The sequence below is a fragment of the Platalea leucorodia genome, assembly GCF_965183815.1.
Source record: "Platalea leucorodia genome assembly, chromosome: 1".
Taxonomy (NCBI): domain Eukaryota; kingdom Metazoa; phylum Chordata; class Aves; order Pelecaniformes; family Threskiornithidae; genus Platalea; species Platalea leucorodia.
Window position 1 is genome coordinate 131,262,756 of NC_138823.1, and position 23,388 is coordinate 131,286,143.

The following is a 23,388-nucleotide window of genomic DNA, read 5'->3' on the forward strand; positions in this document are numbered from 1 at the left end:
GCAAGGGGGGGGGGGGGTGCTGCAGCGAGTCCGAGGAGGTGGCGTCCCGCGATTAAGCGCTGGGCAGCTCTGTCGTGTCTGCTCTGACACAAGCTGAAGTTGACTGCCAAAGTGCTATAAAACCGCAGGTCAGTCCAGAACTGTTTTCGGTTCTCCTAGACGCGCCGTGTTCAATTATAGCCTTAAAAGCCCTAATACAAGTGCAAGAATTTGTTTGCCATCACACAGAGGCGGGGCGAGGCTCTGCAATGGTGGCGCCTTTGTTATCTCAAAGTCACTGAAATCCTTATACATTCCTTTTTGTTGGAAGGGAGGGGTGTCTGCCTGTGTGCAGGGTGTGGGGAGAGGTTGTTCGTCGACGGAATTGAAGGTGGGGGGGGGACATACAGGAAAAATAAACACTGCTCGGATAGCAAAAGAGGGCTTCCGACCCCCCAACCCCACACACCCCCGCAAAAGCTAGGGGGGAAAGTAAATGCGAGCAAAAGTATAGCGTTAAGGAAAAAGCCAACCAGAGCTCTTGCACCCCCCACCCCAAGTAAAAAAAAAAAAAAAAAAAAAAAAAAAAAAAAAAGAGGGAGAGAGAGGGAAAACCCCCAAACCCTTTTACAATCCCTAAACGACGCTGCAGTCTTCTGCTAGCGGTTTTGACGACATGCAATCTCTTTCCATCCACTTTCTAGCAAATATGTCAAGCTGGAAGATTAATTCATTAATTTCAAGTTCAGCTCGCAGACATGCAGTAAGCGTAAGAAGTTCTTGCAGCAAACCAAAATAAAGAGTTCATTACAGGGATACGTCCAGAGCATTTGATTTGTGAACGGTAACCCTTGTAAAATAAGAAAAAGGCATATAAACATTAATGCTAATAAATTAGTTTACTCCACTACAAAGTAATTACTTGATAATATTGAATTTACAGCTTGAATTCAAACGCAATAGTTAACTATAATGTAGGGAAAATACATAATGAGAATATTTTCTCTGTGCACAACATGATTAGATTTGTTATTGAGTCAGTTACGATAAGCTAAGCAATAAATAAACAAATCGATGTTGACATTTAAATAACGAAGATCTCCAGAATTTACTAGAGAACTTTCTCCGGATATATAAATACTTCCACAGCACTGCAGAGGAAGAGGGGGGAAAATCCAAATATTCTTTCCCTAACATTTTCGTTTCCCTTCCATTAGCCTCCCAAGTCCACGGGGGCATGGATCTTGAACTATATCTAATTTCCTAAGAGCACCGACTTCACAATAGCCTTTTGCCGTTCTGTTTTTCTATTTTGATGAAATCCAGCCGGAACCCAAATATTTCTTTTCTGAAATCGAGCATCAGAATAGCAAAAAAATATTTTTTCCGAGAGCCTAGGGATGTCCGTGCCTCAAAAGGTGCTGTATTCTTTGGCGTATTTCTCTGTTTTCTTTGGCTCTGCTCATTCGGTGGGGTGTGCATTTTTATTGGCAGAGAAGTACTTTTTAGTCTCTGCCCTGTACAATCCGCTTTCTATATCATCCCTTTCATGCAACAATAGTAAAAGTTTAACCACGTTTTTAAAATAGGTCTCCCTGGGTCTCAGCCTTCAGCGACGGGACGAAGCAGAAAGGAAAGTATCTCGGTACGGCAACTTTGTTCCTAGGGGTTAACAGTATGTCAAATAATTTTAACTAGGCTTCTGGCAATTAAACTCGGAGCATTTGTCAAGTCGGGGTAGCCCAACATCCACTGGTTTTCCAAGCATTTAGCGGCAGCGTTGAGGCGGCGAGATCAGCAACCGCTCCTTAGCTCCGTGGTCTGCAATTTAAAGGGCTTTCTGGCGTGGCGAATGAGGCAAGGGAAGGTTTGGAGGGGGTGAGGAGAGCCAACCTGCGTCCTGGGAACCCGACATTGTTAACTACCTCCAGCAAAGCTCGGCTGAAGCCGCGCGGGGTATTTGAGGTTAATATGTAAGTAAGGGAAGGAAGACACTAAGCGCTTCGGAAGTGAACATGAATGCAAGCATGTAATCTATTCACCATGAAAATCAGTACAGACTTGACCCTGGCACATTCTTCCTAGTAACGTTTCCAGAAAAACCCTGCGGAGCGAGGGCTATTTTTTTGTTGTTTTTTTTTTCTTTTTTTTCTTTTTTTTCGGGGGTGGGGGGTAGGGGGGAAAGCCCAAACCGAACCAAAACAAACCGGGGGGCGGGGGGGGGGGGGGGGGGGAGAGAAAAAAAGGGAAAAAAAAACCCGGCCGGTTTCTTCAGGAGCGTTTCCTGCTCGGAAGCAGCTCTCCAGAAGAAACCGTGCCTGCACCTCTCCTGTGCCCTCCTTCTCGGAGCCGGCCAGCGGGCCGCCGGCCGCCCCAGCAAGCACACAGACAAACAGAAAGGTCTCACCTAGCCCCGGGGGGATTGCTAAGCCTCGCTACTCCAGAGCCGGGGGTGCCGGCGGCCGGGCGGCTAAGCGCGGGGCGGCGGCAAAGGCGGCTTTGTGGCCCCCCAGGGCTACCCCCCGGGCAACCTGCGCCCGGCTGGCCCTTAGGCGCTGGCGGCGAGCTGTTGCTTCCCCCCGCGATGGCCACAAAGGGAGCGAGCGGGGCCCGGACCCGCCGCTCGTCAATGTCAACGTCGGGCCACGTGACCGCACCTCCCTGCCGCCGCCGGGGAGAGCTTTCCACGTCAGCTTACGTCTCCCCATCTCTTACTTCACGGATCTGCTTCAAAGAGGCAGCTGCGTTAGAGAATCATGTTAAGCTCAGCTAATGCGGAGAAGCCGAGGTAGCCCTAATGATGGATTTTGATGAGCGTGTTCCTTGTTCCTCTAACATGTATTTGCCAAGTTGTACTTACTACGTCTCGGGTCCTGATTTTTCCAGCCTCCCTTCTTTTTTGCCCCAGACCCCGTCTTCTCGCCCTATGACATACTCCTACTCCTCCAACCTACCCCAGGTCCAACCTGTGAGAGAAGTTACCTTCAGGGAATATGCCATTGATCCCTCCAGTAAATGGCACCCCAGGAACAATCTGCCCCACTGCTACTCCGCAGAGGAGATCATGCACAGAGACTGCTTGCCTGCCACCAACACTGCTAGCATGGGCGAGATGTTCGGCAAAAACACAGCTAACGTCTACCACCCCAGCACCAACGTCTCCTCCAATTTCTATAGCACGGTGGGCAGGAACGGGGTCCTACCCCAGGCTTTCGACCAGTTTTTCGAGACGGCTTATGGCACGGCGGAAAACCTGGCCTCGGCGGACTACCCGGTAGACAAGAGTGGCGAGAAGGCGCCCGCGGCCGCCGGGGCGGCGGCGGCGGCAACTTCAAGTTCGGAGGGCGGCTGCGGCAGGGCGGCGGCGGCGGCGGCGGCGGAGAAGGAGAGGCGGAGGCGGCCGGAGAGCAGCAGCAGCCCCGAGTCGTCTTCCGGCAACAATGAGGAGAAATCCGGCAGCTCCAGTACGTATAAAGGCAGCGCCCGAGCGCTTTTAGGAAAGGCAGCTTGAAATCTAGCGCACCGCCGCTGTTAAATTTTTATATGCTGTTTTATAAGCATATAAGGTTTATGAAGGGCCTTTAGATTTCCCCCAACAAAACTTTGTTATAAAAGGCGAGATCACGTGTTTAGTGCTGAAATTGGCCGTGAAATACCCACCGGGCAATGGATGCCTTAAAAAAAATTTTTTTTTCTTTCTCCTTCCTCTTTTTTTTTTTCTTTTAATAATAATAAAAAAGAGCTCTGTGGTCAACTCTCGAAAATATAATAACGTACGTTCTGTGCCTGTAAATTCGGCAAAAAAAGGAGATCCCGGCTCCTTTGATATCAATGTAATCCAGTGATTTTATAAAAGCCATGTGTTGCACCAGAAGTCTAGTTAGGAGCTGAATTCAAAGCCTTCGCCGTTTTAACGATTGCACTAGAATAGCGTTTAACAGATAAAGTAGCCGCCTGAACTGTAGCAATATATTAAAAGAAACAAATTAACCTAAAGCTGGCCTTTTTGTCTAAAGGAAGCCATTTTACTAAGGCACTGTGGCAATTACGTGTTGCCTTCTGTCCAACAGTTTGTTACTTACAATTGTTATTCAATCTGTCAAAGTCTGATTTTTTTATGTGGGCTTTTTAAAAGGCAAAGCTAGTATGCGGCTGGGGGAAAAAATACCTCGACAATGAACTGTACCAGAAAAGGAAGTTTTTAAAGGGATAGCAGCTACGTTTAATGTAAAGAGCTCCTGAACCTTGAAACCTTTTATATTCTGCTTAATGAACTTTAAAACCGTAATGGCTAATCGAGAGGAGAATACCTCGATGCGGTGGAGAGCGTGCTTCAAAAAACCCGGGGGGTGGGGGGGGGAGAGGATGAGGCGCCTTAGCCCCGGGCTCAGGGGCTTTTCCTCTGCTGGGGACGTAGAGCCGGGCTTAGCCTAGGGAATGAGGGCGAGATCGGAGCGGGTAGGGGCTCGGGGCGGGCCGGGCGCGGGGTCCCCCTGCCCGCTGCGGCGCTGCCCGCTGCAGGCAGCCAGGTGATGGCTGCTCCCCGGGCAGCTGGGTGTGCGCGGCGCCCGGCCGAGCAGCCCTACAAAGGCTTTCCTCCAGCTCGTGAAATCCAGCAGGAACCCCCCGCCGCCACCTCCTTCCTCCGGCCGCCCTCCCCGCGGAGGCAGCGAGGCCGGAGCCCCGCGTCTCGGCGGGGGTTTCGCCCTGCCCGCTGCCCGGGGCCGCGGCGCTGCGGGAGCCGGCGGGTCCCGGTGGCTCCCGGGGTGGCCCAGTCCCAGGCTGCCCGAAGCCAGCCTCGGACATGCCAACGCCGGCCCCGGAGCGGGCAAAACGCGTCTTTTCCACGCTCGTGTCTTTTGCCTGAGTGTCCCCCCCAGCCCTCCTCAACCCCGCCGCCGGCCACCGCCGGGTCTCAAACGCTTCTGCCTTTTTTCGCTCCACAGGTGGACAACGTACCCGTAAAAAGAGATGCCCGTACACCAAATATCAGATTAGGGAGTTAGAAAGGGAGTTCTTCTTCAGTGTCTACATAAACAAAGAGAAACGCCTCCAGCTCTCCCGAATGCTCAATCTGACCGACCGCCAAGTGAAAATATGGTTTCAGAACAGAAGAATGAAAGAAAAAAAAATTAACAGGGACCGATTACAATATTACTCAGCTAATCCACTACTTTAAAACTCATAGCGTTTTTCAAGACGAGATTAAATTCAGATTTCGCCCTTGACAAGGTCAAGCCACGGGGTTACATGGAGGAAGGAGGTGTGTATCTGACGGGACTAGAAGAATCCAAGGTTTTACATACATGTAAATCTACTCTGGAACTTCAGTGATGATTTTTATATATATATATATATATTTACATATCAACTGGAATCGATTTGATTTTGACACACATGGCATCCATTTCTAAACGTGCACGTCACCTCTGAGTGCAAAATCCATACCTCTTACCTTTCCAGGCACTGCGGCTCACCCTGCTACCGCTTTCGGCAGGCACAGGCGGGGACGGCACCCCTCCGGGCCCGGACTCGCCCACCCCCGGCCCTCCCTCGCCCCTCTGCTGCTGCGGAACAGCTGGCTGGAGGTTGCCAGGTCGAGCCCACGCAACCAGGACCACTGCAGAATAGAAACTCTGAGAAAGAATCTTTTGTCCTTCCTTAGCGGAAAAATGCCTAGGTTAGAGGCAGTGCTCCATTGCCCGTGGGTTTGGAAGGAGAATTTAATGGACACACACACACAGAGAATTAAAGGGAGGGGGGATGACATGCCTACACCTTCACGAGGCCAACCGCCAGCAGTTGTAATATGGATGTAGTGATGGGTATAGTAGTGTTTCCTTTGGGGGTGTGGGGAGGGAGGGGGTAGGGGGAAGAAAGAGAACTAAATGAAAGACTTAAATATTTACTTAAAAAATCAGGTATAAATTCGCCATATATCGTAAAGAAACAATCACTGACAAAAAAAAAAAAAGATTTAGCAAATTTTAATTAGCTCTCGTTTTATTTATGACAACTGACTATGCGTTGCCATCTTTTCGGAGACAAATCATATTTAAATACTAAAAATAAAACGGAAAAAAAAAAAAAAAAGTGTGAATTTCAGCGTTTTAAAAGAAACAACTCCATAAAGGAAACTAACCTTCTGGCTTCTGGCTCACAAACTTTCTTCAGGAAATACCTGTGGAGAACGACAGTTTAGCAAATACCACACAACACTTAATTGAAACTTGGAGTTGTGCAATGCACTAACATTGGATCATTAAAATAGCTCGATCGCATGTTCGTTTAAAGGTGACTAGTGAGGAGTTTAAGCAGAAGCCAAACAATGTAAATATGGTAATTTTGTTGTTGTCTACTCTAAATGTCACGAGCTCTACTTTGTCGCCCAGTCGACATATGCAAAGAATGGAGAGTTGTTCGGAGTTATTTTAAATATCTATAAATATATATATTTCCCTGCAGGAACCAAAGCGTGGAAAAAAAAAAAAACAATTTAAAAAAGAAAAGAGAAAAAAAAGGAAAATATTTAAAATTCTATATCAGTTTACAAAGGATAGGGTGTTCTATTGTTAAGGTAATTTGCTGTTGAGAATATCTGAATGTATATTTCATACAGGAACGGTGTTTTACAAGACTTGTAAATAATAAAAAAAAGAACCCATGACCTATTTTGTTCAAATGCTTTTTTTTTTCCCCCTGTTTTTTTGTTCCTTTGGGGCTAAAGGGTGTGGGATTTCTTTACATGTGCAACAAAGTGGTGATAAGAATGTTTTTTGATTAATAAATTTACCAAATGGATGTAATTTCTTTGACACGGTTCACAAAATGCAATATCTTTATATGACATCACTGTTTTCAATATGTATCATCTATATGTATATACAGTTTTCTTTTAATATGCGAAAGTATTTGGTTGCATGTATACAGTGGAACAGCGCACAAGGAAAATAAAAAAATGGAAACTTTATATTTTTACTCTGGTGTTACGTTACTGCATGTTCTTTTATCCGATGTAACTCTGGGACCCGAAATTCCTCATGACCTTGTTCAGTCATTTGGGGCGAATTATTCTTCTATTGTGAACTTTGCCGTTAAATCTTCTGCTCTGGAGTTAACAAGTGAACCTAGGCTTGTTCAAGCATCGTTTCAGCGGGTCACAGGAAAAGGAAAATGAAGCATGTTCATAGCTCGCTATGCATTAGGCCTTTTCCTTATCCTGCCAACACCGGTCCTATGCTCGAGGGTTTGATGTGACATTGCTGTTTGCTCCCCACCACACGCATCCAGGAGAACTGCTCAGGAAATGTCTGCGGTGTCGGTAGCGTTTGGGGCAGATTTTATAAGCCTGGCACCAAAGGGAAGGTCCAAGCCAGCCCATGGATGTGGCCAGAAGTGTGAGAGCCATAAGAAAATTGTTGTCTTTGAAAAAAATAATAAAAGAAAAAATCCACATGGTAGTGTGGTGGAAATGGACTGTTTGAAATTGTCCTTGATCTCCAAGGCAGGGAGAGGGTGGACTGAGGCGGGCGGGGGGCGGGGGGGGGGGGCGAGGGGGAGGCGGGCTGGAGGGAGAAAGTTAGGAGGAGGGAAAAAGAAAACCCCAAACAATAGCTGAGATAGGAATGTGTTTTGGGAAGAGTGTTTGAATCTTTAATGTTGACCCTAATCCTAATCAGGAGAAGAAAGTACATTCTGTTTTCACATTGTTTACTGGCTTTGAACTTCTGTATTCCTTGGACATCGCCCATAAACTTGAGGTGAAGGACTTACTGACTTTGGGCCTTTGTTGACAACCGCCACCCAGCCAGACAACGTCTGCCCAAAGGAAATGTTAAAAAGTGAGGGGGGAAAAAGGGGACTTTGCTTGTTTGTTTGTTTGTCTAGTATGCAAGGGGGAATGCCAGTTAAAAGGACAGATGGACGGGCAGTGGGAGAGGGACAGAGGGACGGATGGAGAGCGGAATGGCAAGGAAAGTTAAGGCAGCGAGCTTCCTTTCCTGGTTAAAAATTAACTGGCATTCATAGCCAATCCCAGAGACAGTTAAACCATGGAGTTCCTCTGGTCGGGGTTTTGATTTCCTAGCCCAATAAAATCGCATCCTCTGTGTTGCTGTGACAATGTGGCCATAAAAAGTGTCCGTGACTTGTCCGCTCGCCTATACGAAATGCATCTCCATAAAGGAAGGTTCGACCGGAGGTTTCTGCAACCGGGAGGTGAGCAGACAACCACCCTCCGCCGCCGCCGCCCTCCGACCGACAGACCGACCGCCGTCCTGCCGCGGGGGCCCCCGCGGCAGGACGGCGGTCGGTCTGTCGGTCGGAGGGCGGCGGCGGTTTGGGGGCTTTTTTGCCACAAGATGGCGATCTTCAGATCAATGTCAAAGCCGCCCGGGGCGAGGGGAGCAGCCCTGAAAAGAAAAAAAAAAAAAAAAAAAAAAAAAGGAAAAAAAAAAATCTTGGCCTTTGTTCATTTTGCATCCCTGGAGCCGCACGGGTAATTATTGCACTTACCGGGCTCCGCGTTACAAAAGCCGCTCGGGATGCCGGGGGGGGAGCAGCTGGGGCTTCTCGGTGGAGTTAAAGTTTCCCAAAAATTAGGGAACGCGCGAAGGTAAGTGTTTTATCCATCTAGCCTGCGTGGAGAGGGGCGAGGAGTGTGCGGGGATCGGAGTGGTACCTAGCGAGCTGGGGTGGCCCCTGCCCCGACCCACTGAGCATGGCAGAAAAGAACCGTAAGGAGGGGAAGCGATGCAAAAAGTTGGTGATTACGATGTGAAATAATATAGAAGGGACTTTCTAAGTCGCAGCTGACCTTTTATTTTCTCTTCGTGAAGTTTTGGCCAGCCGCGTGGAAAATCCACGTTATCTGGAAATATTTTTTCAGAGTAACTTGTAGCTTTCTTCCAGTTATAAAAAAAATTGTAGCACTGGAAATATTATGAAACTTGACATTTATGTGTGGAACAGTAGGTGTCTTCAATCAAATAGATCTATGGCAACGCAGACTGCAAATGACAGACAATTCTGACGGTCTTATTGGACTTGAACTGTAGTTTAGTTAGGGTCGTTTGGTAACTTTAAAGGGTAGTCTGCTTCCTCGCAGCTGGACACAGATTGTGGTAAACAAGTTTTGACACACTTATGCTAAAAACTATTCATGTGATTGCATATTAAGTCAGTGTTCATGCAAGACCAGGTTTGGATTTCCTCTGTCTATCTATCTGTTTATCTATCTATCTGTCTGTCTGTCTGTCTATCTTTCTTTCTTTCTTTCTTTCTTCCTTCCTTTCTTTCTTTCTAAACCAGCACATGTGCTGTAAACAAACAATAGTCACACATTCTCATGTGCTCAGGGCTGCTCTGGGTTGTGGCTTTGAAACTCTATCCTCGCTACGAGTATCCCTAACTCCAGGTTACTTTTCTCGCCCATAAAATTTTCACATGTTTTTGTTATGTCTCCATTTGAGAAGGGCGGGAGGGAAGGTGGTATTATATGGAGGAGATACTGGTTTGGCTACATATTTTAACCCACGTGTTTCTTAGGAGAGGGTATACAAATTTTAAATATCTATCCGAAAAAAAAAAAAAAAAAAAACAAACCAAAAAACAAACCCACGATAATTTTGTGCTAGCTCTCGTATGTAAAGTAATGCAACTTGCCTGCAGTATTTGTTTAAGAAAGCGCCCTTTAAAATCGTGCTTCCAGGGAACTGTTGCAAGTGTAGTTAAAAGCACACGCTCAGTCGGCAGAGAGCGGTTTTTAGATGATTATCGGAACCTATCGATTTCATCAAAGATGCTCCATTAAAAGCTGGGGGATGTCGATCTCTTTTGACCTCCCCTCGGCAGCGCCAGGACTGGAGAAGCCACGTCTCGGGAAGGAGCAGGGCGATTTGAGGGTCCCTTTGCAACATTTCATTTTACACCAGTCAAGTTAAACTCAGCATATTTGATCAAATATTTATTTTTCCCCTTGTTGTTTCCCTGCCCCATTCAATACTCGGCTGAATAAATCAAAGGGACCCCAGCAGCAGTTAAAGCGCCCTCTGGTTACGAATTGTTTACTGACGACCGCGGTCATAGGATAATATTTTAAAAAAACAAGCTTGTTTCTTACAATAACTGTTTATTATTTCACATGATTTGGGTTTGCATGTTTCGGAGGGAAGAGGCGAAGCCAACTCAGTGTCTACACTGTGTTTAATTAATCGTGTACTCAACTTCAGCTCACATACCACATCCAAACCCCTGGGAGGCTTTTTCATAAGCTCTTTGGGTTTGTGTTTTGTTGTCTTTTTTTTTTTTTCTTTTTTTTTTCCTGTCACAATCTTTTCATTAAATGCTCTGAAATCGAAACTTCAGGCCAACGTGCGTGTCTGAGAGCCAAGCTATACCACAACCAAAAAAGATATTTGTATATGCATCCAGACCTTATTTAAAAGAAAGACAGCTACAAAAAGGGGAGAAGGGATACAGTTTCAAATGCTTAATACAGCTGTGCGGCCCATCTCTCGCAATAGAAGGGGTCCACTTAAAAGACGGCCTCGGGTACTTAAGATTTCCTCGACACATAGATAACCCGATACCGTTGTTGCTTCTGCACGGTGTTTGGGGCTCTCTGGACAATAGAAAGCCCCGTTGTTCTCGCCAGTGCCGGAGGAATGGCGAGGAGATAAAGCCCTAATGAATTGGTTTGGATGTATTTTGTCCTGCCGCATACTAGAATTCGGAGCTCGTCAGAATTACTTGCAAAATATGTTCCTAATCCAAATGAGTAAAACGATACACATATACTATAAAACAGAGTTAGGAGAACAAACCTCCGGATGGCTGGAATAAAATTAAATCTCGGCCTAATTTTTAACAGGATAATCCGCCAAAACAAGCCAACACCCCCCACACGCACCCCCCCCCCCAGCGTGAAAGAATTTCTAGTAAAGATAAAATTAGTGGGGCCGTCATTTGTCACCTAACTTGGCACAGACGCAGTTCCTAAACCTCCTGTTTGAAATCCGCTTTCTTTGGAGCAAATCCAGGGGAAGGGAAGAAAAAAAAAAAAAAAAAAAGAGGAATCTGGCACACACGCACGTTCCTGACAACTGACAGTTCCAATATTAAATAACTATACCCTGATTGCATTAATTTTTGGAGCTGTATAAAATGTAATCCGCGGCTTTATTCTCAGATAGGCGGCGCATGCACTCCTGCAACAGCCTGCAAGGCCATTTACGTTTTCACAAATTGCAGTTTGCCTGTGTCTACAAATAAAAGCATATTTTAATTAGCTCGCAAAATGCGGCTCCGGATTAACAGTGCTGATCTTTTGGGTTATACGGGCCAATAATAAAAAGATAAATCACGATTTAACACGATACATTTTGAGATTTCCCGTCAGAGTTTGCTCAGGCTGAGCTGTCGGTTTTTATTTATTCCCTTTTTGTTTTTAATTTTAGTCCAACCAATAAAACGGCTTAACGACGCTATTAATGCATCTATTATATTTTTCTTAGATCAATAAAGTTTTATTTTGATAGTGTTGTCTATGTACGCCGTGAATTTAGATTCTCCGCGAAAGCACCTTCTCGCCGGTTTTGATATTTATCAGAATTTTATTTGCTCGGTTTTATAGACCCTCGGATAGCTTTACTTACAGAACTAGAATTAAAAAGAAAGTATTTCTCGTCCCCTGGCGTCCACAATATTCTTTAAAATTTCTTTTAAATAGGGGTTAAGCTCCAAGGGACACATTGTTAAGCGCTGGAAATGCAGTAGCTACACCCAGCGCATGCCAAATTAGCTCAGTTTAGTCAGAATTGACCATTATCTTTTATAGTTACGAATCAAGTGAACATTATTAGTTTTACTTCACTGGTTTTGATGATGCTGGTTACTATTTGCCTTGGCCTTGTTAGCGATTAAAGAAAGCGGAGATAATGCAACGCCGAGCTGAGTTCATGATCTAGACGGAGTCCGTGCCTTGACCATCAAACCGGCACCGCTCCCCGCCATCAAGGCAACCCCGCCCGGCCCTGCCGCCGGCAGCTCCCGCAGGACCTGGCACCGGGAGGGGGGGGCAAACCCCCGCCCTCCGCCACAAAACCTGGGAGAGGAGGCTCAAGAAAACTTAAAACCTTCCAAATCGTCCCCGGCCTCCCTGCCTTTTGTCTGAGTTCCCTGCCTTAGCTTGCAGAGAGGGAGAAGCAGCCAACTCGTGTTTCTTCCGATGCGTTTCGAGTCGTTTTATTCCGGCTGATGAGGACTGCAACGTACTTTTATAGGCCTTCCCCCCCCCCCCCCCCCTTAATCCAATTTTTAAAAGGGAGCTGCTTATTTTAAAAACACCTTTGGAAGGATTTCAAGTGTTGCTCCTCGGTTCCGTATGGCTTTTAGGTTTGCAATCCATTTCTATTTAATTTGGCAAATGCAAAATAAACATACCGCAAGAGCGGACTTCCCCGGAGTAATTTTTATACCTGACTTGTGTAGAGAAATGTATTTGGAAGGCGGCGTTGGGGCTCACGTTTCATTTTATTTAGATCTGTATTTATAACGCTAAGCCTATTGATAATAGCCTTCCTGTATACCAGCCAATAAACCGGTGCCTTATGTGGTATTAATTTTGTTAGCAGTGATATGGCCCTCATAGGAATCTGATAAGGGTTTGTCCATCGCACATTAACACATCGCGGGGTTAGTCGGGTTGGGGAAAGACAAACAGTATTACAGGAGGAAATGCGGGGAGGAAAAAAAATCAAAAAAAAACCAACAAAAAAAGAACCAACCTCGAAGGGTTTCTATAGGCTGTGGGATCTACCCCTGTCACCGCAGCCCGCGGGCCGGGCAGGAGGAAGCCGCGCTGTGATGCTCGCCCCATCACACTGGGAAAAAATCAGACGTAAAGGTTTTCCGTAAAGGTTTTACGGGTATTGCAAAGTTGCAGCAGCCTCTGCCCGCCCCGGCGCTTCCAGCGGGCGCGGAGGGAGGCTGGGGGGGCCCCGCCGGCCGGGCTCGCCCGCGGGAAGGGACACTTGCCTCCCGCCGCAAGCAGGGAGCCCTCCGGGGGAATGTCACGCCGTGGAAAAAGCATTTCCTCGTGGCAGGGAAACACTGCGGGACGAGACCACGTGGGCCTTGACAGATCCGTGGGGCGGGGGGGTAAGGGGGGGGGAGGTTTGAACGCCAAGGGTAGGCGCCGGGGGATGCGGGAGCGGGGGGATGCGGGGCGCCGGGGGGATGCGGGGCGCCGGGGGATGCCGCGCACTGGGGGGCTGCGGGGCGCCGGGGGCTGCGGGGCACCGGGGAACGCCCCGCCGCCACCCCGCCCGGCAGGCAGCGGCCCCGCCGCCGCCGCCAGCGCCCGCCCGGGCACGGCAGCCGGGTGCCAGGGAGCGGCTCTCGGCGGGGACGGCGCTGGCGCCCGGCCGGCCGGCAGCGCTCTCCCCCCGCCCGCCCCGCTGGAAGGGGAGCCTGGCCGGCCGCTGCTTCCCCGGGAGAAGCCTGCGGGAGAGAGGAGAGAGCCCTGCTCCTCCGGGGTGGGCAGCGAGCACCGGCCAGCCCCAGGCTCCCCTTGGACTAAAGAGCCCTCAGTTCCGCGGGCCAGGCAGCGAGGCGACTTCAAAATGGCATAAGCGAGAGATGATGGAAGTGAAAGCAAGACATCATTAAGCGATTCATTAGAAAATCTATCTGTCTCTCTGTCTGCGTCCCTGTCTGTCTGCTGTCTGTCTGCTACCTCGGCCACAATTACATATTGAGTGGACAGGGCTGTCTAGTATCTCAGGATTCATCTACTTACTCTTCTTTCTATTATTTAGTACATCGCTCGTGAAAGAGACGGTGCTTTTGAAGAGGCGAAAAGTGAATGACCCAAGGGGGGGGGGGGGGGAGAGATATAAAAATGATCGCCCAAATATAAACACGTCAATAAACAGGGTGCGCAGCATCCTGCGAGGATCCGTTTGAACTGCTCGCGTCTGGATTCTTTCTGTGGCGTTATGTCTGGCTTTATATTTTAAATGGTAATCAGACCTCGGGAAGAATCCAGCGTTAACTAAAGCATTAGGAGCCGCAACCGCACAATCAATCCCCCCTGAGTGGCATTGCTCCCTAAGAGATTCTTCAGCGCAGCAGCGAGCATTTTATCTCCAGGAAATTTAAGCCCAGCCTGGCGTCGTGGCGGTGATGTTAGGCTAGAAGCAGCCCCCTTCCTCGGTAGTTTAACGCGAGAGGCACCAGGCCCCTTTACGGTTTCCAATGATCCGTGATAAACAATAACACGTCTTTTATTTCTTAAGAAACGAGACAATCAAATAAAATGAGCAGAGCCTGAGCATAAAACACCGGGCGAGCCGTGGCTTTATTAATTTCGTGAGAGACAGAGGCTGTGCAGGGAGGTGAGCAGGCGTTGCTGCCGGAAAGCCCAACCGCGGGGAGAGAGGGGTGATAGTAAAAGCTTCATCTGGACACCGCTTCAGCCTAGGTATAATAAACATCAGGACCGCCGGGCTAGTTTATAGCGGTGCGTGTGATAAGAGGGGAGCAAAACTTGGAGCCAGTACTAGCAAAGCCCGCTCCTTCTCCTTCCCCTTCCCCTTCCCGGGAGCGCGGCTCCCGCCCAGGCGCGGGCACTCGCCCATGTGGGCGAAGCGTGCGCGCCTGTGTGTATGGAAATCCATATTACACATTAATATACATCTATCTCCCAAATTCAGAGGTCGACCTGAGAGCAGCTCGGTGCATACGAAACCAGACGGGGAGGGGTTGCTGGGGAGGCCCGGGCTTCCATTGGCTGCAAGCGTCTGCCGTGGTGCGGGGGTATCTCTAATCATATTCAGCATGTTTTGCACAAGAAATGTCAGCCAGAAAGGGCTATCTGCTCCCTTCGCCAAATTATTCCACAACAATGTCATGCTCCGAGAGCCCGGCTGCAAACTCTTTTTTGGTAGACTCCTTGATCAGCTCGGGCAGAGGGGAAGCGGCGGGAGCAGGAGGCGGAGGCGGAGGCGGCTACTACCCCAACAGTGGTATCTACCTGCCACAAGCGTCCGATCTGTCCTACGGGCTGCAAAGCTGCGGACTTTTCCCCGTTTTGAGCAAACGCAATGAAGGTACTTCTCAAAGCATGGTCCCCAGCTCGCACCCCTACGTGTCAGGGATGGAAGTGTGGCTAGACCCCCCCCGGTCCTGTCGCATGGAAGAGCCGGAGAGCCAGCAGGCCACCTCGTGCTCCTTCGCTCCAAGCATTAAGGAGGAGAGCTCCTACTGCCTCTATGACTCAGAGAAATGCCCCAAGGGCTCGGCCGCCACAGACCTCGCTCCCTTCCCCCGGCTGAGCGCCGAGGTCGGCCCGGCCGGCAGCGGCGGCGGCGGCGGCGGCGGCGGCGGCGGGGTCCCCGTCCCGGGCTACTTCCGCCTCTCCCAGGCTTATGGCACCTCCAAGAGCTACGGCGCGGGGTCGGCCGGGGCTGCCCCCTTCCCTCCGCAGCCCCCCGGCCGCTTCCAGACGCCTCCATCTTTGCCTCCCGTCCCGGACGCGGGGAGGAAGGAGGACGAGGAGCGCTCCCCCAGCCCCTTGGCGTGCGTCTCCCAGAGGGAGGACGAGACTCAGGCTTCATCTTCCACCGCAGAGGAGCTCTCTCCAGCTCCGTCAGAGAGCAGCAAAGCCTCTCCCGAGAAAGAGCCCGTAGGTAAGCGAATGATGATGGTGATGGTGATGGTGGTGGTGATGATTTAAAAACAAAAACAACAAAAGAAAAAAGAAAAAAAAAAAAAGCAGTTGAGGATCATAGTGGCATCGCGATGCGAAAGGAGGATCCCAGCTGCCCCGCGGGGCTGCCAAGAAGCGCTGCTCAGACTGACCTTCTGAACTTTGTAATATTCGGGCATGGGGTTGCCGTAAAAATTAATGTCCGTCCTATAGTTTAAAACCCTTAGAGCCTCCGCTCTGGGCAACTTTAGCCTGCATGCTGCTTAAACATATAGAAAAACAAGATCAATCTTTCCCCTGTGATGTGAAGGTGCCTACCAGATAACAGAGATGTTTGTAAAGCATCCAAAATAAGCAATAGGCAGTGCCAATAAATAAACCTATTAACGCGGTAAGTTATATTTTACGATCCAGAATGCTTTTCGGAATAACAGCCGCGCTGAAATGTGCCATCTATGAACTGCTATCAAATTAGACTGATGAATGCACCGCGAATATCCTTCAGCGTCTACACTAGATAACAGGCTTGTTATTTATTCATTTGCCTGTTTATTTCCCTTTCGGGTCCCCATGGCAAAAAAATAACTCCCCTTCTCTGGGCGGCAGGCTTTTCAGGCGCTTCTCTCCGGCCGCATTTCAGAAGCCCTGTTATTCCTTCAGGCGCCCCGTTGGAAAATAATAAGATTAAAACAGAGAAAGAAAAAAAAAAAAAAAAAAAAAAAGAAAGAAAAAGAAAGCGGAAAACTACTAGAGAGCCAACCCCAAACCACGAACCACTCTGAGCCATCGAGGGATCAATATTACCTCTTTCCCAGCCGGTTCCACTGATAGGAATAAACACCCTGCGACGGGGGATTTTTAATTTTTTTTTTCCTCCCCCGAAATGGTTGGAAAAGAGAGGGCCGGGGCGAAGCTCCCCGGGAAGGCAGGGGCTGGAGGCGGGGAGGCTCCGGCTCCCCAGCTCACCTTGTTTGCCGCCTCCAGAGCACACTTACAAAGTTCAGATCCGCAGGCTTTGGGGTTTTTTTTGGAAGCAGGTGCCTCGTGGGGGGAAATAAGACCCCAGGCCATTCACCAAGCCGCCCCCCAATAAGTGTGGGCCGAGGGGGGAGCGGGTAAAAGCCTGTTTTGGGGGGTCGGAGATGAGCTGCCCAGCGGGGCAGGCTGCCCCGCCGGAGGCTGCCCGGAGCTTTTTGAGCAGAGGCAGTTTTTTCCCGGCCGGCTCCAGGGCCTTTGGAAAACCGCTTTGAAGCTCTCGGTTCCCACAAGGACACCCCACATTCCAACTCCCCGCAGCTGGCGGAGCGACCCCCCCCCAGACACACAACCAGATGCTCCTTCCACCCTCTCCCCCCCCCCAGCTCTTTGCCTCCTACCCGCTGGTAACGTCCCTTTTTTACTTTCTCAAAACTAGGCAATTCAAAAGGAGAAAATGCAGCAAACTGGCTCACGGCAAAAAGTGGCAGAAAGAAACGGTGCCCTTATACCAAGCATCAAACTCTCGAGCTGGAAAAGGAGTTTCTATTCAATATGTACCTGACTCGTGAGCGTCGCCTAGAGATCAGCCGCACAGTCCACCTCACAGACAGACAAGTTAAAATCTGGTTTCAGAACCGCAGAATGAAACTGAAGAAAATGAACAGAGAGAATAGGATTCGGGAGCTCACAGCCAACTTTAATTTCTCTTGATGAACCTATAAGCACATCTTTATGGTTTAAAGAGCCAGTATCATTTTCCTAGGCTGTAGTCATCCGCACCTGTATGGATTAACGATTTTAGACGTTCTCAATATGTCCTTAACCTCTTAAGAGCTACTTTGGGGTGGGGTGGGGGGGCGGACGGACTAAAGCCACGCTAATGCACAAAATGCCGTGCGTGAACCTCCCCGCTTCCTTCAGCCTTCCCTGGGGCCGATTTGTTCCTTTAAGCTTTGAAACACAGAAATGCCGTTTCAGGAGCTACAAATATCTTTCCCCCCATACCTCTCTCTGAAAAGTAAACAAGCTCGGTTAAAGGCGCATTCTTTTAAATTATAAGCGGTGTAACTTGGACCGTACGTAGCTGCAGAATGAAGATATTTAAGCCTTGCCATATTTCTATATATCGGGAGCTCCCCCCCCCCTCTGTTTTCCTTTTCTCCCCCCTCCCCCCTTTTTCCTTCGAAAAGCAGGACTTACAATAATGAAATGCAGGCATCCTTTAAAAGAGCTTCATGGGAACGGGTGTAAAGAGAGATTCTTCTTTTGCTTTACCTTAAAAGTCAGTATTACAGCTTTAAAATTGGCCAGGAAAATGAAATCTCTTCTCTTTAAAGGTATAAAAGAGTTCGTGTTGCTCATGGACTAAATTATGACACTTACCTCTGAATTTCTCTCGCTCTTTCTGGTTGTAGATATTTACTTCATGTAGTTTTGCTTAAATATGTGGAATTAGTGATTTTTTTGGTCTATAAATAACGTTACCGTTGGTAACGCATGACAAGCACACAGAAATTCCCCCTTGAGAAGAAAGTATTCACTTTTTCCTCACTAATTTCACTGAAAAGTATATATCCTGAACATCAGAAGGACTTTCTGAGCCAGAGTCTGAGATTGCGAGGGAGAATATGTTCGTCTTCCTTTATACTGTGAACTTACATGCATTAAAGGGTCAAACATAGTGGTGAAAAAAATTTAAAAGACAAAAAAAAAGAAAGAAGGGGAAAAACTATAAATACAGATATGTATAAATGTCTATTATTATTAAAATGCCGATACTGTTTTAAGCAAATGCATTCTATCGTTATTATAAATGTTAGTTCTAGCTATATTTAGTTCTTACCTTAAATCGGAATAAATTAATATTGTAATGCTGCTGTGCGTGAAAAAGACGATGTTTATGTTGTCATAGAAGAATAAAAAACCGTGGAATGAATCCTTTTAATTTTACCTCTTTTTGTGACTGTTTATCCTCAGGTTCTACTTTATGTCTTCGAGAACTTTTACAACAGGAATAGTTGCCTAAACCCCCTGCAATTACTTTAGGAATCTATTTAAATATTACCTAGACGGTCGTAATTTGTCTGGGCCATATAGCGATGGTGCTCTAAGGTTTGTCGGCTTTTGTTCAGTTTTATGACTTGCTAGTATATCTGGATTGTTGCTGTCTTGAACGAGTGGTTTCAGTTGACTGAGGAGCTGCATAGACTGAGGAAGCAAATTACTATTTCTTGAGGGTAGGGAAACGATTTTTTTTTTTTTTTTTTTTTTTTTAATCAAACACCTACAAGTGTGCGGAGATCTTTAACTCCAGAGGACGGTGACAAAATTCTAGCTTTATCTCAGGGCTGAGAAGAAATCGTAAAGGTGAGCGCATGGGGAGGGGGGGGACATCAGCCTCACCTCCCTGCCAGCGGGCCCCTCCAGACAAGGCTATTCCCTACCTGGCTGCATGTGGAAGAGCTTATTTCACCCAGGCTGCTTTTTTTTTTTTTTTTTCGCATCCTCCCTTCCTTGCTGCATGTTTCGCTAATAGAGTCTTGCACAAAGGGAAGGCAAAAGGAGGGCTGGGAGACGGGCGACAGCTAATGCTTCCTTGCAGGGTATGTGTATGCCGGGAGGAGGGGGGACAGACTTTGAACCCGGGCTTACTGGGAGCCGTTAGCTTTTCATGATGTAACGTTGTCGTGCACGGCCTTTTTCTTCCCGATTGCATCTGCATGGAGAGGCGAAAGCTGCCCGTGGCGGGGGGTGGGTGGGTGGGTGTTGTTATTATATTTCTCTCTTGTTTTCATTAACCCACCCGAGGCCGGCCGGGGGGCGCGGAGGGGCGCCGGCGGGGCGGGCGGGCGGGCCAGAGGGATGTTTTAGTCACGTTTCTGGTTTTATTTTCGTAGCGGGATCCTTGCGTTAAAGACCACGGCAATGGGGAAAAGTAATAATTAGCGCCTGAGAACTGCTCTGTGGTTTAGGTAGTTTCATGTTGTTGGGGCTCCACCTTTCTCTCTACAGCACGAAACTGCCTTAATTACTTCAGTTGATATCATCACCAGGTATGCTCGGTGCGAGGGTCCTTTCTGCCCGAAGAAACCTTAGCGCTGAAGTGATCTGTAGGCGTCAAGTCCCAATGCCATTGTTCCCCATCTGCAACGGAGCCTCCTTTGATTCCTCAGATAAACACGGCAGCCGAGGGGGGAAGCTTGACAAGTTCTTCAAGGTTAGCTAGCTCCTAAGCAAGTCCCTGCCTGCTTGCGGGATTTTAATATATCTCGTAGGCTGCATTCAAGGTCAGGTGCGTTTTTGCATTCCGCTCGGCGTGGGTCGAGCTCGGAGGGCGGCGGCGGAGCGGGGGGGGGAGATGTTTTTATTTTTCTGTCTGGATGTATTAAAAAACAGAGACCCGGAGGCTGCCTGGGGGAGGGGGCGGGGAGAGATCAAGCCTGCCGGCCCGGCTCCGCGCACCTTCACGAACCAGGCCCGGGAGCGCAGGTTCCGCGGCCGGGCGGACCCCACTCGCGGCGGGGGTGCGCGGCCCCGCCAGCGGCTCCCGTCCCCCCCGCGTCGCAGGGCTCCGCGCCGCCGCCCGTCGGGCCCGCTCCCCCGGGGCCGCCCGGGGGCACCGGCTGCCCCGCAAGGCCTCGGTTACGATCACGATTGCGGCGCGGGCGCGGCCGCTCTCCGCGGCGGCGGAACGGGCAACAGCGACCTCTCCGGGCCCGCCGCCGCCGCCGCCGCCGCCTTTTGTGTCCGCAGCGCGACCGCGGGCAGGGGCGGCCTCCCGCCGGGCCCGCCGCCGGCAGCCAGCGCCGGCACGGCAGCCGAGCGGAGCGGGCACCCTCGGCAGCGCAAAGGCAGGCGGGGGAAAGGGCAGAAAACTCACTTGCTGCGGGGGGGGTGGTGTATTTCTAGTTATTTTTTTTAGCGACCGCGATTATTTTTGGAAAAAAAAAATTAAAAAAAACCCCAGCCCCTACAAACTTTTTCGAAACTCCAGGCTGGGCTGCAGGAAGTCAGAGGAGCTCGGATAGCGGATTTTAGCTAGACCCACCCTAGCCGGTTCCTTGCAGGAGGAGACGTTCCCGGCTGGGGCAGGAGCGGAGCTCTGCGTTGCAGTCAAATTTAAGTGCTAGTGGCTGCCTCTGCACGCACTGCGCGTCTGACGGGCTGGCTGCTGGGTCTGTGTACATACGGGGTTGTATTTACAGTGTATATGTCTGTGCGTGCCTGTGTGGTGGTTGTACATAGGTTTGCCTCTGCCCTTTATTTCCCACTTCAATCGCATCATCCTGATTTTGGGCTGCTTCCCCCAAGTTCTGCATCATTTTTTTCTCTCCGCTGTGCCGAAACACTTCCGTGCCTTGGTAGCACCGGCGATTCCGTGACTTGAAGCGGCAGGAAACCCTGGGAAAAGGCGATCCTGAACTTCCCGTTCAGGAGAGATCACCGACGCCCGCGGATTCCTGCCCCGCGCCCGCGTACACTCCGCGCCTCCGCGGTGCGTGGCTACCGAAGCAGCTCTTGCATATGCCCCCGGCTTAAAAACCGACGGCGTCCTTCCTGTTGCAGCCGGGGGTAAGAGCTAGCGGAATGGGAGCTCTGCTAATTTGATTATGCCGGGATGGAGGGCAGGGAGTATTTTTATTCAGGCACGATCGCTCCGGCGGTGCTTCATTCCTGGGAATTCCGACTTCATATTGCAATTTGATGGGAAGGTCTATTTCTGCCCTGTTTGGGGTCTTTTGCCTCCGAGGGTCTCAGCCACCAAAACCTTAAGTGATTTGCAACGCAAATTGTGCGAAGCCCACGCTGCCCTCACTCGCCTTCGTGGCTCGTATGCAAAATGTACTTTGGGGGAAAAAATGGGTCTAAAAGGACGAAAAGGGAGGCGAATGCTCCAGCGTTATTATCAGCAACGTGACGGCGTGAAAAACGTCTGTCATTCGCTATATTTTATCCCTTGCTTTCTGCACACCCTCTCCCGCCGCTTGGATGCCGGCAGTGAACAAATGCAGAATTTTACAGGGAAATAAAAATGCAGGCACGTTCTTTTAAACGTTATTGTTATTGTTATTCATTTGCTATTATTTTTGGTGAGGAACCAAAAAAATGAAACCCGCTGCAAGTTGAGAACCCAAATTCGAATATAAACATTCAGGACTCCTGCAGCTAAGATTATTTTTTCTGAATGGAAAAAGGAAGTTCTACAATCACATTTCACCACAGCTGACTCTCAATAATAAATACAAATGACGTCGAGTTCCGTCTTTCCAGGAAAGAAATACAATTATTTTTTTCTATTACGGCGTGTCTATACAATGGCCACAAAAAATAGCAGAGGAGAGCTTTATTTGCATTTTTTAAATTGTTAGAAAATAACGGGCTCCTTGTTTGTGGAGACCTTGCAACTGTTCCGTAATTTTCGAACTCTAATGGGGGATAATAGCTTCATTATGGGCCTTTGTAATCCGGGGGGGGGGGGGGGGGAGCGTTGTTAAAATAGGATCTCTGTAAGATTTCGGATTAAACTGTTGGGAAGACATGAAAAGAAAAAGAAAGAGAGAAGGAGAGAGGGGGAGAGAGAGAGAGGGAGAGAAACAGCCCACATAGCGATGTAAAACTAATTAGAACCACACTTTCGCATGCACAGTATTTACACGTGATTTTAATTATTACTCAGCCGTCCCTACCATTTGCTGGGCTCTATTTTCAATAAAAGATATTTCGAGTAAATTGAGCCTCTCGCGAAGATTTTTGGTGCCCCCTGCATCCCGTTGACCGCGCTCCTTCGCCAGCCACCGGGATAAAGAGCGTGAGCGTCTGCCGGAGAAAAACCGGGGAGTCCCAGGCAGATTTGCAAGGCGCTCAGCCACCACTTTAATTCCTAACACTGGACTTGGATCTGGCCGCCTCTTACTTTCCCCCCGCCACCCTCCCCTCCTTCTGCGGAGGACTGTAACCCTCCGCTCGGTTTCCGATGCCGTTAGCGTGTGTCCTGCAGTCAAAGGAGGTGCCAGCAAATAAATAACTATATTTGCACATAAATTTGGCCCACCAGAATGCGGGACGGCCGACTGCGAGCGCCCCTTTGATAGCCGCCCTGAGAAGCAGGGTGCCTTTCGGCAGCGGGGAGACGGGGCTTTTTCTCCCTTTTCCCCCCGCTGCTTCCCTGCATAGTTAAGAATTAATCGTCGCGATAAATACCGCCGCCCGGCTCTGCCCGCGCTCCTTCCCTGCCGGCCCGGACGGTGGCTCCGCTCCGCTCCGCCCGGCCCCGGCTCCTCTCCCCGGCCTGGCGAGGGGGTCCCCGGCCGCCGCGGCCCCGTCCAAGGGCAGGGGCGGGCGGGCAGGAGCGGCGGGGAGGACGGGGAGGACGGTGTTTCGGTCACTGCCGCGCTCTGCCCGGCGGGGTGGGGTGGTGAAGTGCAGTTTGGTGCGGGCCAGCCTAAATACGGAGCCAGAGCCTGCCCCGGTCCCCCTCCGGCCGGGCGGGGAGGGCCGGCTCGGCGGCGGAGTTTCGGAAAGGGGATACGTTGAATTTGACTTTCCGCTGCCAGCTCCGAGCCGAACGGAGCGGTATTATTTACAGTGAGTTCCCAAACTAAACACAATAGTATAATTTAACCTTTCCAAGCACTCGTAAATTTTTACTGCTGTGAAACACAGCGATGCAAATGAGCGCGCTCATAGTTACTGACTTAATAACAACCCCGTGGCTCCCGAAA

At 49.5% G+C, this 23,388-nt stretch overlaps 2 protein-coding genes across 2 annotated transcripts; both read left to right on the forward strand.

The window, feature by feature from the left end:
* Positions 1–2,751: 2,751 nt before the first annotated feature.
* Positions 2,752–5,158, forward strand: HOXA11 (homeobox A11; the record flags this gene model as incomplete). Its single annotated transcript, XM_082326964.1, has 2 exons — positions 2,752–3,443; positions 4,926–5,158. The coding sequence occupies exons 1-2, from the start codon at positions 2,777–2,779 to the stop codon at positions 5,156–5,158; spliced, it is 900 nt and encodes a 299-aa protein (XP_082183090.1). The 5' UTR covers positions 2,752–2,776.
* Positions 5,159–14,833: 9,675 nt separating this feature from the next.
* On the forward strand, positions 14,834–17,377 carry HOXA10 (homeobox A10; the record flags this gene model as incomplete). The annotated part of the gene is made up of 2 exons (XM_082310765.1): positions 14,834–15,668; positions 17,103–17,377. The coding sequence occupies 2 exons, from the start codon at positions 14,834–14,836 to the stop codon at positions 17,375–17,377; spliced, it is 1,110 nt and encodes a 369-aa protein (XP_082166891.1).
* Positions 17,378–23,388: the final 6,011 nt, after the last annotated feature.